General features: G+C 41.6%; 1 protein-coding gene across 1 annotated transcript in view; it reads left to right on the forward strand.

Annotated features, from left to right (window-relative positions):
• Positions 1 to 15,471, forward strand: part of LOC123504238 (von Willebrand factor D and EGF domain-containing protein-like) — a 303,382-nt gene that overhangs the window by 285,705 nt on the left and 2,206 nt on the right. Inside the window, exons 4-7 of the mRNA XM_045254614.1 lie at positions 7,673 to 7,888; positions 10,089 to 10,181; positions 11,968 to 12,159; positions 14,855 to 14,950. Coding sequence (XP_045110549.1) covers positions 7,673 to 7,888; positions 10,089 to 10,181; positions 11,968 to 12,159; positions 14,855 to 14,950 — 597 coding nt within the window. The remainder of the gene's footprint in view (positions 1 to 7,672; positions 7,889 to 10,088; positions 10,182 to 11,967; positions 12,160 to 14,854; positions 14,951 to 15,471) is intronic.

Below are 15,471 nucleotides of genomic sequence, written 5' to 3' on the forward strand. Positions count from 1 at the left end.
AGTGGTTTCATGTTACTGCACCGAGGTAACAAATCATAGGTCAGTGAAAGAGATTTTGTGCTGTGAGTGACAGGAGTAAGTAGGGAATTACCAAGCAGTTAGCGGGAGTGACTAGCTCAGAGTTGCAGTGTCAGGGAATATAAAAGTCAGTATGCAACACTTCACCAGCACACTCCTGAACACTTCCTCTTTATTGATTGAAATGGTTTAGATATTACTCGCGCTACGTATCAGTATTCATGCAGTTTGAACGTAAAACAAAGGATGGACGAAACACTCTTCATACATGTACAAGATACTTCCCACAGCCACAGCGGCCTGCCAAGTTGCAAATTCATGGTAGCACAGCTCGCCCCGTTATTTGCCTCCACAGAACAAAATGATTGATCTTCCTCTTCTTCCTGCATCTGCTCCTGTCAACCTTCTTAATTGCTCTCGGTCTTCAGCGCATTTCTCGGATGCAGTCATTACAAACATGTCTCTCACTGCATCCATACACTTTTCCTTTGGTCTTCCTCTTCTCTTTTTGGGGGCAATCCATCTCAAACATCCTTCTTACGTAGCTGCGCCTCTTTGAATATGGCAAGAGTATGTTTCATTGTAGCATTGATATCACCATGAATTTGCGCAGTAAGAAGAATGAGTAGTTACGAACCTAAGAACATGGAAAAATGAGGAGACAGGAGAAGCCCAGCCGACCTACAGAAGGCTGCCGCTGAACGTTGAAATGAATACCCGCCCTCCCTTCCCCCTTGATGGGAACACAAGTCAGGGCGCGCAGTAATACCAGAAACATTCATATCACCCTCGTATTATAAAGGAGGAAGTCCGTTTTGGCATTCCAGAGCATAAAATTTTACGCTCTGACGGTTCACGACGGGAAGAGGTTTACGCTCCAAGGCGAAGGTGTGTGGCGGGAGGCTGGAGGCGTGAGACGGGAGGCTGGAGGCGTGAGACGGGAGGCGCGAGATGGGAGGAAGGAGGCGGGAGGTGGGAGGAGGTAAACCCGAGTCGTGAGGTTACAAGCGGTGAATTTTATGCTTGGCGTGGCATGGCGTTACAAAAGACACAATAACTTAAACACAGATGCTGTCTTATCGAACCAGAAGGCGTGGTGAGCCGGAATTGCAACAGAGCCTGGAGTATCTGGACGACGCTGCTACAGGGACAAGACAAACCGACTCACACAAACTAGGAGCCAGCGATAGTTCAACAAACACGCTCTGAATAGCTGGCAATCCGAGAGCCTGTCCACAGTCCACCCTCTCGAGATGCGTGAACCAAACACTAGCTCTAGCTTCTGATGTTCCTCCACGTACAGACACTGAAACTGTGTTGATTATGCCGCTCGATGCAGATGTAGACTCAGAGTGAAGGGGAGCAGAGGAGAATAATAAGAAAACCATGAAGAAAAAGGAAGAAAATGGAGAGAAAAGATGGAAAATGTGAGAAAAAAATAGAGAATAAAAGGAAGAAAGAAAGAAAGATGAATAGCCAAACACGCCCCCATACACATTGGTGATTTATGAAGCAACGCAGAAGACTAGCAACAATAACTCAAACTTTGCTTTTTCACCCTCAGCACAACCCTTCGCTATCTGAACACACTGCCGCTTGACCATCTGAGGCTCACACCCATAAACCTTCACCTTTCGCCGCCCAGCACACACTAACTTAGCGCTCCGGTCATAACGCCTGACGCCAATCGCAAGTCTTTCCCCGTAAATAAAGGAAAAAGTCACATGAACTGATAATTTAGAGGTACATGAAGCCAGCCAGCCAGCCAGACAACAGCCATTTACTATATACCTCCTGTCAGTAAGATGATGATGTTGTAAAGTTCCCAGTTTGTTTTGCCTTATATTTTCTACTTCGCTCCCTTCGTGAAGTGAACTCAAGCAGGTATAGACAGGTAGATGGAGTTGTTTATTTGATGGATAGAACAGGAAGAAAAGGTGTTTGGGATAGTAAGAAAATGTAATATGTTGATGTCATTGTCTTTATGGAGTTCACACACACACACACACACACACACACACACACACACACACACACACACACACACACACACACACACACACACACACACACACACACACACACACACACACACACACACACACACACACACACACACACACACACAGAGAGAGAGAGAGAGAGAGAGAGAGAGAGAGAGAGAGAGAGAGAGAGAGAGAGAGAGAGAGAGAGAGAGAGAGAGAGAGAGAGAGAGAGAGAGAGAGAGAGAGAGAGAGAGAGAGAGAGAGAGAGAGAGAGAGAGAGAGAGAGAGAGAGAGAGAGAGAGAGAGAGAGAGAGAGAGAGAGAGAGAGAGAGAGAGAGAGAGAGAGAGAGAGAGAGAGAGAGAGAGAGAGAGAGAGAGAGAGAGAGAGAGATTTAAAAGCCATATTGATAGTCAGAATCGGGTTGCTTTTAAAACTTGTCTAGTGAATTACAAGTAACACAAGACGACAGGGAACTAATTGGCGGTAGGAAGTTACTGCATTGGTAACAAAACTAATAATAATGATACTAACAATGATAGTAATAATAATAATAATAATAATAATAATAATAATAATAATAACAATAATAATAATAATAATAATAATAGTAATAGTTGTAATAGTTATAATAATAAACAATACCAACAACCAACAAACTAAATAAACAACCGAAAAAAAACTAAGAATAATAAAAATAATAAAACCATAAGAAAATAGAAGTTTTCGTCTCTTGGGAAACAAAACAAAGCTTTCTGGCTCTCCCCCTTCTCGCGTCTCTCTCTTAGTCTCCCTCCACGACGTGCTGGGAATAGGAAACAAGCCTTTTATTAATCCACGTGACTCCAGACCGTGTGGCAGAAGTGAAGGAAGAAAAGACAGAAAGAGTAAAGAACAGAGGAAGAAGTAAAGAGTCGATGTATGCAGAGTACTGGAGAAAAAAAAGAGAGGGAAGGAGAGAGGAAGAGAGGGAGGAGGAGAAAGGTAAGATTTATGCGTCTGGGAGAGAGGGAGAAGGTTATGAAGGTATGGATAAGATATACACGTCTGGATAACCACAGAGCTATAGGACGTAAGGCTATAAGGTAAGGTGGGAGGTTACATTTGCATTGGGGAGAGTGGAGGGGCCAATTGGATAGAAGCAGAGGCCAAGATTGAGGTGAAGGTGAACGAGGGAGGTGGGAAGATAAGGAGGGAGAAAAAAAAAGTGGGGAGATAGAAGAGAAGAAGAGAGAGAGAGAGAGAGAGAGAGAGAGAGAGAGAGAGAGAGAGAGAGAGAGAGAGAGAGAGAGAGAGAGAGAGAGAGAGAGAGAGTTTAGGTGTCAGTAGGGAGAGGAAAAGTTAGTCAAAAATATATAGAGACAGAGAATCGATGTGTCAGAATGTAAGGGGATGGAAAAATCAGAGGAAAATAAGAGTGGGAGAGGCTGGAGGTTGGTGTCAAGGGGAAAGAGGAGAGGAGAGGACGTGGGTAAGGAGGTGGAGGGCGTCGACTGGCAGGGCTGGTGGAGTGAGGGCGAGGGAAGGCTTAATTGAATGCATTTGTCCCTACAGGAGGTTGCGACGTGGAGTGCATGACCCACCCACGTGCTCATTACTCCCCTAGTGAAAGCAGCGCGTTAACTGATCCACTGAGATTTGCATTTGACATCATGAGAGTAATTTTTTATCTTGTGACATGGAGAATGCTCAAGTTAGAAATAAAAGTATATACAAAGAAGCTAATTGCGTCTCCTTATAAAAAAGCTACGAAGGAAACTGTCCCCATTAAAGTTGAGTTATAATCTTATGAAGTAAAATACGCTTAACTCATTCCTGTGATGTGAACCTTAGCAAACAATCAAGTAAGTGCCCTTGAGAATATCAAAACATACCCTTCCAGTTTCCCAGTTACGTCTTATCTTATGAAGCAGGGAGCTGAAAATCCTATTAATGCCAAAACTAAATCTCTGAAAGCCGATTAAAACTGAAGTGACTAAATCCAACAATACACAGACAGATGAGAGAGTAATAGAGTGGAGTGGAGATAGTCCCGCCACACACACAGACACATTGCAGAGTTTATCCCAGGTATCGAAGGAAGAGGAGAGTGTATGCATATATCTTAGCCTCTCAGGGTAAGTGACATGCATGATAGCTGTAGTGTATATGACAAAGAGGAAGTGTATTAGAGGCAAGCATAGAAAACATTGCAGTAAGTATTGAATTGTATAGTGTTAGTGAAAGATGGAAAGTTTGTACCAGAGATAAATATAAAAGTGTGCGTGTGTGTGTGTGTGTGTGTGTGTGTGTGTGTGTGTGTGTGTGTGTTCAAACGTAATGAGGGAAGGAAGTACTTTATGATATGAAGTTAGTGAAGAAAATATTGTTGATACAAGAAAGGAGATTTACATACACTGGAGGTAAATGTCATAGTACATAGTAGTGTATATGTCTAGATTCTGTAAGAGAAAAAAAAAATATGAATAAAGAAATATGATAGCGACGCAGAAAATATGGAAGGGAAATGCGGTAGCCTTCGGAAAGTAAGGGAAAAGTTATGCATAGAAGCAATGAAATTACAATACGTTTCGGAAAATGAAAGAAGAAAGTTTTGTGAATGGAGAAATAAAAATGAGCAGTAAAACCTGTGAGAGAACAGGGCGCTTACATTTATTTGAGAGAAAATAAATGTATATGAATTAGAGAATATATATGTAAGAAATATTTGACACCTTTTTGAAAAATATGGAGAAACGTTTAATAAAATGAATACACGAGAACATGCAATAACTGTAATGGAAGGTACACGAAAAGATTTTGCGTGGTAGAAGAAAAGGAATGAATATTAGAAGTTATGGAAGAGAGAAAGTTTGGTATCTCGCAAAACAAGGAAAAGATGTGACAGATAGAGGGAAAAAACAAGAAGAAAACATGCAGTAAGAGAATAGTGAAAAAGAAAAGGAATAAATATCAGACCTCACATAAGAAAACAAAATGAAAACATGAAAAAATTAGACAAGGACGCCATGCAACAACAGAGAAACACACTAAATAAAGACGTGTTATGAAAGGACTTAGATGTATTGACACTGGAGCCTTCCCACCTCTCAAGACACACCGAAGTGACGCTAGGGGGGGAAAGTAAGTTAGTTATGATAATATATGTACAGTCTTACAATGGTCTCGCTCGCCCTTCCATTCTACACTAAAGGACATGGAGCTATCAGGTCATCACGCTCGCTTACCGCCGCGTACCTGCTGTGGTGAAATGGGTACTTAGTTAACCCTTGTCATATTGTATAGCCGCCATAACTTGTTTTTGGAGGTTAAACAAGCGCCATTGGAACCATAACTGTATCTTATTGATCTGGAATTTATAATCGTCGCTGACAGCTCTTAATTATCAGCACATGTTATCGCTTCCTTTCTAATCCATCTCAGGTTCTCGACACAGCTCTATAAAACGCGATGATTGGAGTGACCAGTCTAGGATGAAATTGGATCCCATAAGCACTCAACTGTATAATTAGCTGATTTAAGGCGTTTCTTCATCTCTGCTAGAATGATATGACTGATTACAATTCGTCAAGGAGTTTTTTTTTTTTTGGTGGGGGGCCTCTCTCTCTTGTTTGATGTTTCCTTCAGTTGAATTACTTTAGTGGTATTACACTTTTCGTTGTGTGTAGTTTTGATGTTGACTTGTAACATGATGTCTGGTTTTTTTTTTTTAATTGATTTGAATGTTGAGGATTCCTGTCAATTAATCCCTTCATTAAGTAAAGCGTTTTCAGTTTATCGCTGGTTAATTTTAATACACAACCATCTACGACTTATTTTCACCCTTCTACTAGAGTCTCAGTCTTTTTTTCACACCTTCCGTTACCTACCGTCTCTCATACACATTCTCTCCACTACAGTCTTTTTTCCCCACAACCATCTACTATTTTTCTTCACATTTTTCCCACTAGTGTCTAAGTTCGTTTTTCACACCTTCCACCTTCCATCACACACTGTCTCTCATACACATCACATTCTCTCCAAGACAATCTCTTAAAGTATTCATCTTCTATAGTAGGTGAAGTGAATATTACTTATCAAAGTAGTAATGTTTCATCAACTCAAGTGAGAGAAAAAAAAAAGTCTTCCTGCCATTTATTACAAAGTCAACGAAAGGAAGACGTAGCGAATAAACTTGAGAATTGGCTATTAATGTTTTCTCAGGTTTAGTACGTGAAGCGAATACTAAGTAGTAATTTATCACCTCCGCTGATTGAAATGTCCCAGCAGGGCAGAAAAAACATTCCAGCCTCCATTATACTACCATTTATTAATGTCGAGGTCAAGAATTGGAAGACTGAACGACGAGAGAAGAACAAAATAGTTACGAGACAAATAATAGTTTTTAATGTAATGGTACGTGATTAGAATAGACTCAGTAACCATGTTGTTTGTGAGTTTTACAAGACCAGGTATGAATTTATGGATGGGGATTGTAGCAAGACATATCGCAGTAATGTTTGCTTTATACAGGGACCACTTGGTAGGTAGGTGCGTGTCAGGCTTTTTAATGCTCTCTTGTGTTCTGCATTCTAAACTACAAGACTGGTTATCGTCACTTAGTGGTGGCTAGATGTACGAGTAACTGTGCTGACATATACCCAATTAACACCCTCTTTATATCAAAATAAAACTTAAATATATACTCAAATATCTATGTTTACTTTCACACTTCTCTCCCCCCCCTTCTCTCTCTCTCTCTCTCTCTCTCTCGATGTGGTGTGAGGAACAAGAGCAAGAGGCAGGTGAGAGAAGGAAAGGTTCAGTGCTCGAGCCATCAAGAGCTCTCTGGTAGTGCTCGTGACAGGCGGGAATCAATACTGCTTCACTGCCTCCCTTGCCTTGTGATTGCTTGTGCTTGTCGCCTTGCATCTCATTGACTTCTGCGTTCCTGTTCTGTTTTTCTTCCTCTCTTTAGTCTACTCGTTCGCTTTAAGACTATGTGGTGTGTCAGGGTGTGGTTAGTGTTCTGGTGGTAGTGATGGTGATGCTGGCAGGGGGAAAGGTTTAGAGAGCGAGACAGATAGAAAAGGATCTTATATACGTAGAATAATCAAAGGAAAGGATTAACTTTTAACTCTCGCTAAGTCTTCTGGGCGACAAAAACTAAAAATAAAAGGAATGACCAGGGAAAACTCAGCGGAAGGTTCGAGGGAGATGAAGGAATGAACTCAACTTTGTTTCTGGATTAATCAAAGTAATGGCCGTAACTTTATAGACGGACTTAACACTGCGCGGCGACTTCTGCGTCAGGGGAGCTTGACTAATGAAACGTTACAAGAGGAGTAGAAGAAAATAACCTAGAGATCATGCCCAGAGAGAGAGAGAGAGAGAGAGAGAGAGAGAGAGAGAGAGACGAGGGAGAGAGGAAGCGAGGGGAGATAGATTAGATCGTCTGAAACCGAGGTAGCAAGTGTACCGATGGAATTTAATAAGATGTAGTAATAGTTGTAGTAGCAGCTGTAGGAGTAGGAGAAGGAGGAGTAGCTGTTTAAGTAACTGTTTTCTAGTAATAGCAGCAGCAGGGATACGACTCGTAGTAGCAAGAGTAATAGTAATAATTGTAGGAGCAGTAGTAACAGTCACAGTAGTTGTGCGTATAACCATAACACCAAATTCTCAACACTTTCAGAAAGCGTGGTGCAGCGGGGTGAGGTGTGTCCTGGCGGCTGCGTCAACCAGGGGGTGTGTGGCCATGGCGGTGTGTGTCACTGTGCCCGGGGGTGGAGCGGCCAGCGGTGTGAGGTGCCCCTGTGTGGACTCGGGGGCTGCAGGAACGGTGGCATGTGTGTGTCCCCCGAGAGATGCCACTGCGCGCCGGGCTACACAGGAGACCGCTGCCAAGACGGTAAGATAGATACTTTTTGGGTCAAGAGGAACAGAAAGTGCAAAAAAAGACTCAATAAGATCACCAGTGGGTAAAGAGAGGTTAGGTCAAAAAACATTCGTTAACTGGAAGGTAAGTCTCATGAAATCTTCTAAGAAGAGATCAAGTCACAGGAAAGAGGAAATATGTATACTTGTAGAAGTAGACAAGGAGCTCCAGAGTTCACCTGGATAGCACCTCGCCTCTTCCCACACACACACACACACACACACACACACACACACACACACACACACACACACACACACACACACACACACACACACACACACACACACACACACACAGCTCCATCTTCAGCCCAACAAGCTAAGGTGAGCTGTGTATCATTCCAACAATAGTAATGAATTTCCCAGGCATAATCCATCACGTCAGGTTGGCGGCGGCGCGGCGCTGAGTACACGCCAAGGTGAAGCGATGCCGTATTCTCCCTATCATCTTTCGCACATCCATAATTATTAGTGCGGTTCTATCAGAGAGAGAGAGAGAGAGAGAGAGAGAGAGAGAGAGAGAGAGAGAGAGAGCATGCGTGTGTATGATTGACTGACTGACGCAAGTAATTCTATCAGTGATTGAAGAGAAAGAGAGAGAGAGAGAGAGAGAGAGAGAGAGAGAGAGAGAGAGAGAGAGAGGGAGAATATATGTGACTAACTTACTGACTGACGCAAGTAATTTCACATCAGAAAACCCATTTCCTTGATATGAGCATTCAGTCACTAAATGTACCCTCCAATATCACCTACACACACACACACACACACACACACACACACACACACACAGAACCTGACTGCCAGCATATATTATAACGCTAAGCTGCCAGTTTATGTCGGAGGATCGAGCGGCGCTGAACTTACAGTGAGTAAAAAACTGTAAACACGAGGGAGTTGGCGGGGATGACGAGCGGTGGGTGGCAGGAGACCGTATACTGAGCCACTTCTCAACCTGCACAACTTTCAGAAGGCTCTCCGTAGTTGAAGTTACACAGGTTTACAAGGAAGTTTTCATGGTTTAAGCGAGAGATCATGAAGACTTCTACATTATTAACTGGAGAAACATACTTGAAAATCCTGCTAGTCATCTTTATAGGCTCTGAAAATAGCCGTAATGGGAGAGAGAGAGAGGGTGAGTGAGAATGAGAGGGCGAAGCGTTTCAGAACACGGGTCTCCAGCGGCTGATTCAGTCCATTAACGCGGGAGGCAATGCGTTGGTGTGGCGGGGTTGGGTCTCGCTGCTCTTGATTAAACAGAAGTGCAGAATTATGCCGCTGTATTAAGGGAGACACGTCCAAAACGGGGGTGACTGAGAATGAGAGAGAGAGAGAGAGAGAGAGAGAGAGAGAGAGAGAGAGAGAGAGAGAGAGAGAGAGAGAGAGAGAGAACGTTTCAGGTTTAAATGTTTACCTTATTTTACCTAATTTCACAAGGCCACGTATCAATTTTTTTTTCCAATTCCGTTGCTTTCATGCGATTCACGAAACTCCCTTTTTTTTGCTGTCCCTTTTTATCTTTCCATGCAGGTGCTAGAGAGAGAGAGAGAGAGAGAGAGAGAGAGATACGAGCTGCAGTAATCTTTTTTTCTTTTCAACTAAGTGTGTACCATTTGATCTTGCATGCATCACCATCCTACTCTCTCTCTCTCTCTCTCTCTCTCTCTCTCTCTCTCTCTCTCTCTCTCTCTCTCTCTGCCGCGTACCCTCACTAAGATGGTCCGTTCTCTTCCCTTCAACCCTTCTATCGTTCCCTGCCCTTCTCTTCCTTTCCTTGCCTTGCCCTCTTCATCTTTCTCCCCTCTTTTAATTCTGTTCTTGCTTTGCCTTCCCTTTCATCCCTTCCTTATCTTTCTTCCCTCTTTCCTTCACATTTTTGTTCCTTTTTTCGTTACTTTTATCTTCTCACTCTCTCTCATTCACTCTCTTCTCTTCCTCCCATGTTTTATTCATCATTTTTCTTGTTGACGTTTTTACTTTTGTTTTCTTCCGTTTGGACTTTTTTTCTTTCTCTTTTTTCCCGTTCTTTTATTCCCACCATTCATCATTTCGTGCACTCACTCAATTCCTGCCCTCATTCATTCCTTTTTTTTCTCAGCATTTTTTAAGTTATTTTTTTTTTTTTTTTTTCCTTATTTTTCCTTCCCTTCCCGCCCTGTCACATTCTGTAGCCGTCTGCTCCCCTGAGTGTGGTGGCGGGGGAACCTGTGTCCTGCCTGGCCTATGTGCGTGTCCTCCCGGCCTCCTGCCCCCGACTTGCACGCGTGAGTGTTCTGTGTAACCTGCCTTGTCCTGTCTCTCCTCTCTAGTCTGTGTTTTTCTTCAGTTTTGCTTGCGTATTAGTTTCTGTGTATATTTTAAGGTGTTTTTGTTCCTGCTTTTCTCTCTCTCTCTCTCTCTCTCTCTCTCTCTCTCTCTCTCTCTCTCTCTCTCTCTCTCTCTCTCTCTCTCTCTCTCTCTCTCTCTCTCTCTCTGTGATTTATGATTTCTTTAGTTTTTTCTTTGCCTCTACGTATGTATTTATTATGTATATTTTTTCAAAGTATTATTTTCTTACCACATCTTCTGTTTCTTCTTTTTTTTTCTCTTATTTGAAGCTGAAGATGCTGAAAATAATAAGGAGTTTTATTTCTTACTCTTCCGTCGTTCCCCTGTGTGTCAGTGGCGTGTTTTAATATGATATTGTTAGAATATATCATAACAGTGTCATTTCCTCCTTTCGTCTCTAATGTAAACTCAGTCGTCATTGTTTTCTATACAGTTTAATCTTTACACAGTTAATCGCATCCTCTGATTGAACTCCATGCCATTGTATTGAGCTTAAATGAAACTACAGCCTCTCGTTTTGTGATAAATGAAGGTGACGTGTCAATATGTTGTATGATAAAGACAATGGCTCCAAAAACAGTGTGGAAGGAATATCATAATAATCATTAAAATATAAGTGACTTCCAAAATATCTAAAGTAAATGATGTTCTGTGAATGAATAATACTATATAATATTAACATTTCCCTAAGTTTTGTTTTCAACTACGTTTTAAAATTATTCTCTCAACATTTACTATCACTGGTGTCATAAAATTATACTGTAAACATTTCAGGCCAGTGGCTGTTATATAAATATTACTAATATCAACATTTCCGCCACTGTTTTGTTGTCACCGGCTCACTGCCATCTCGACATCACTCTCCTAACAAGCACTAGACCGTTGCTGCGTCAAGGTTGGAGAGAAGAGAAACCGTAACAGTGACGAGGTTAAACTGCATCAGCAAACTAGGGAGTCCCGGCGCCGCCATGTCCTTGTTGCGCCTCAAATGAATTACAGTTTTATGAAGTTCTGGCCTCAAACGAATTACTAAAACGAGATTTGGAAATATTTTTGTCCCGTTTTCAGACGTCTGCTTGTAACTTCATTTCCAAATGTTATTTTTCATCTTCCTTCCCCCTCTGATATTGTGTGTGCTATTTTTTTTCCTTTTTATTTTTTTTGTGATGTCTCTCCCTAACTTGTTTACTTCGATGAGTCTCTCTCTCTCTCTCTCTCTCTCTCTCTCTCTCTCTCTCTCTCTCTCTCTCTCTCTCTCTCTCTCTCTCTCTCTCTCTCTCTCTCTCTCTCTCTCTCTCTCTCTCTCTCTCTCTCTCTCTCTCTCTCTCTCTCCTTGTTATTCATGCTAGCTGCAGTCTCTCTCTTGCTCTCTCTCTTCCCCATTGCGAGCAGTGCGTCCCCTCCTCACCACTTGTTGACTTACCTACTCACCTATTCATCTCACATCTACTCCTCCCTCACTAACCTACGCTGCCCTTATCTGTCTATCCTTAACATACTTCCTTTTACTTAAATACCCATCGTTCTTCAATCCCTCACCCACACACACCCTCAGTGAGTCATTCCTTACCCAACACCTCCCCTCCCCTCCTTTCTTCCACTCCCGGCATGTCACACACCACTATACCTCACAAACATTCACTAAAAAACCCACTTCCTGCACTGGTAACCTTATTATTTACACCTGTCCCTTGAACACGTATTGCGGCCGTCCACTGCCAGCCATGTGCACGCCGAGGTGTCAGCACGGCGGAGAGTGCACGGGGGTAGGCCAGTGCTCGTGTCCTGCTGGGTATTCTGGGTCGCGCTGTGAGTCCGCTGTGTGCTCCCCGTCTTGCCAGCATCGGGGAACCTGTGTAGCGCCAGGCGTGTGCTCCTGTCCCCGCGGCTATGGCGGCGCGCGCTGTGAGAGACGTGAGTGATGAGACATGAGGGATGAGTGACACGGATGACTGGGTGACTGGCAGGTGACGCGTGACAGATGGAAGGTTCTGCAACTTGACTGCGGAAATCTACTATTTTTCTTTATTGCTTATACTCCTTTAGATGTTATTGGCATTCTTATTTTATCATTATTATTGTTATTATTATTATTATTGTTATTATTATTATTATTATCATTATTATTATTATTATTATTATTATTATTATTATTATTATTATTATTATTATTATTATTATTATTATTATTATTATTATTATTATTATTATTATTATTATTATTATTATTATTATTAGTAGTAGTAGTAGTAGTAGTAGTAGCAACAGTAGCAGTAGTAGCATCATCACCACCACCACCACCAGTAGTAGAACAGTAGAGTAGTAAAGAAATCAAATATTCTCACCGGTACCCTTCACTTGTCTTATCCATTCGTTCCTCGTGGCGTAATCCCCGCGGAGTGGCAGGCCTGGGTTGGGCTGGAGAGCTTGCGTCACAACACTAATCCTGGGGAGCAGCACCCGGGGCCTCACATCACGCAGCGTCTTACCGATCGCTGCTTTAATCCCGCCTCCAGACCCTCACTGACTCGCTTCACTGCACTCTCCTTTACTCCGTGTTGTCCGTGTCTTTAGAAATCGTACTGCAATTATTAGTATTGTAATAAACGTAGATGATTTTAGTAGGAAAAAGAAAAAATGTAACTACAGCACTAGAAAAATATAGTTACAGTCACTTGAATGTTTTAACAGAACAGATTCTCCTTCCGGTCCAGGTCTCCTTTTCAGATATCGTACTACAAACTTGCTCCGTATAATATCATGAAGTTTGTTGAGATCTCATTCCAGTTGAAAACTTAAACACGTTGTCATTATATAAAGACTATTTTCAGAATCCACATTGATGACTACTCGTGTTCTCATAGCTGTCTTTTCCTACAGAATCCTCGTTAAACTATCACTACAATCAGAGAAATATCTTTTAAGACACTCAGTAACATCATCTAAGGCCCCTCAAAAAATATTACTAATGTTCTCATGGCTCTATTTTTCTATTAGAGACACAGAATTCTTGTTAAACTCATCAGAATCAAGAAAACATCTTTGAAGACCTCAATAACATCCAATAAGGACAAAACTAGGCGAGGAAGGAGCCTGAAATGTTAAGGATTATGGGGCTGCTCATAACATTATCGTATATTTGGCCTGAAGGTGTCTAGAAGCCCATCCAAGTATTAGTGTCCCTCCACGCAGTGTACCAAGGGAAGAATTACCGCTTAGACGCACGACACTAATGTTCCTGTTCATTCTCTCGCTTGGTTAAACAGTGCAGGAGTAAAACGGTTGTAATTTGGATTCATGAAGGGCACGTTGGGGAAAAGTAAACGAAAGGAAATGTAGGAAAAATAAAGCTGTATTTGGGTTCCGTGTGTGGTGTTGGTGAAAAAAATTGAGGGATAGGGAAAAAAAATAGAGAAGTACTTTGATCCCATGGAGAGCGTGTTGGTGAAAATGAATAAAAAAAATATAGGAAAAGAGAATGAAAAACCTTCTGACTTGCCGGAGAGTGAGTTAGTGGCAATAAACAAAAGAGATATTGGAGTAAAAATAAAGGAATTGTGTTTTGACCATGCAAGGAGTGTTAGATAAAGAAAACACAGAAAAAGTCTTATAAAAAGCGGTATTTTGAACTCGCACTGAGCAGAAAAAAAGAAAATGAGAAAAAAAGGTAAATAAAATCCTGGTATATCTGTAACAATAATAAGTAAAGTCATCTATCTGGCAGCGTTAACAGCGTCATCACCAGAGTGGCCCCGCGGAGGTTCACCTGTTGTACAATTAATGGCTAATTTCATTACTTCCAAATTGTGAACCAAATGTGTCTTTTTATGGATGAAAATGTGGGCAAATTAAAAGGCCCCGTGTGTTAGTATGGCGTGCCCCACTGCAAACACCACGCCTGCTCTCAACACACACACACACACACACACACACACACACACACACACACACACACACATACAGTTCATATTTGCACATGTACCGGAAACAGTGGCATGGAAATGATTATGAGGATGGTGATGGTGGTGGTGGTGATAATAATGATAATAACGTTGGCCAGTGTATAGTAGTAGTAGTAGTAGTAGTAGTAGTAGTAGTAGTAGTGGTAGTAGCAGAAGGAGTAGTAGTGGTGGTAGCAGTACTAGCATTATTATTATTATTATTATTATTATTAGTAGTAGTAGTAGTAGTAGTAGTAGTAGGAGGAGGAGGAGGAGGAGGAGTAGTAGTTGTTGTTGTTGTTGTAGTAGAAGTAGCAGTAAAGCAGTGAAAATGTTATCAATTCTCATTACCTATTTTTCTATTTCCATTAAGTTATCCATTTATTACCCTTGAGATTTATGCATGTGCTGTTTTAATGCATTCATATAACCAAAGTTTCCTTTATTTAATTTACTTATAATCTGATGTGAATAAGATAGCTTTTTTATCCTTTCACTTAGCTATCTGCACGGATTCATACATACATACATATATTTTTTGCTGTTTTTGCTTACTTTTATATTACAAAAATGTGTTTTGTATTCCAGTTAATTTTGTTTGATCCTTTTGCATATTTCCTCCCATGTGTGTGTGTGTGTGTGTGTGTGTGTGTGTGTGTGTGTGGCAGCTGTGTGTCGGCCTCCCTGTCAGAACGGAGGCACTTGTTTGGCTCCTTACCTGTGTCGCTGTCCCGCTGGCACCCTTGGAACCTACTGTCACAAGTGTAAGTCTGACTGACAGCCTTATTCTTCTGGGCTCTACTTTTAAGCGTTTTGGTCTTTTCTTATTATTTTTTCGCCTCGGAGATGATATTGCGTGTTCTTCTATGCATTTTCTTTAATGCCACAGCTTATTTTCTGTTAAAATATCAGTAGAATACCAGAAATACCCTTGAAAATTCCAGTAACTCCCACGAGAATCTGTTGAATTGACGAGGTAAGACTTTGAAGAGATTAAGAGCATGCAAGTCCGATTGTTCCATCTTCGCCTCCTTTTCTCACGCACACAATACTGTCACGTCCATTTTGAAGCACCTGAAGATAGCCACGAGCAGTGTTTTCTCCTTTCATTTCCTCTCTCTCGCGTTTCATTTCTTTCATACCTTTATCTGTTTCTCCTCCACCATCCTGCATGCACACTGCACAGGCTCTGGTATTTCTAAGAGCAATGTTTCTTCTTTGCCTTTATTCTTTTAACCAGCAGCTTTATATGCATATTGATTAACAGACTCTCTCTCTCTCTCTC

Source organism: Portunus trituberculatus, chromosome 15 (assembly GCF_017591435.1).
Source record: "Portunus trituberculatus isolate SZX2019 chromosome 15, ASM1759143v1, whole genome shotgun sequence".
Lineage (NCBI taxonomy): Eukaryota > Metazoa > Arthropoda > Malacostraca > Decapoda > Portunidae > Portunus > Portunus trituberculatus.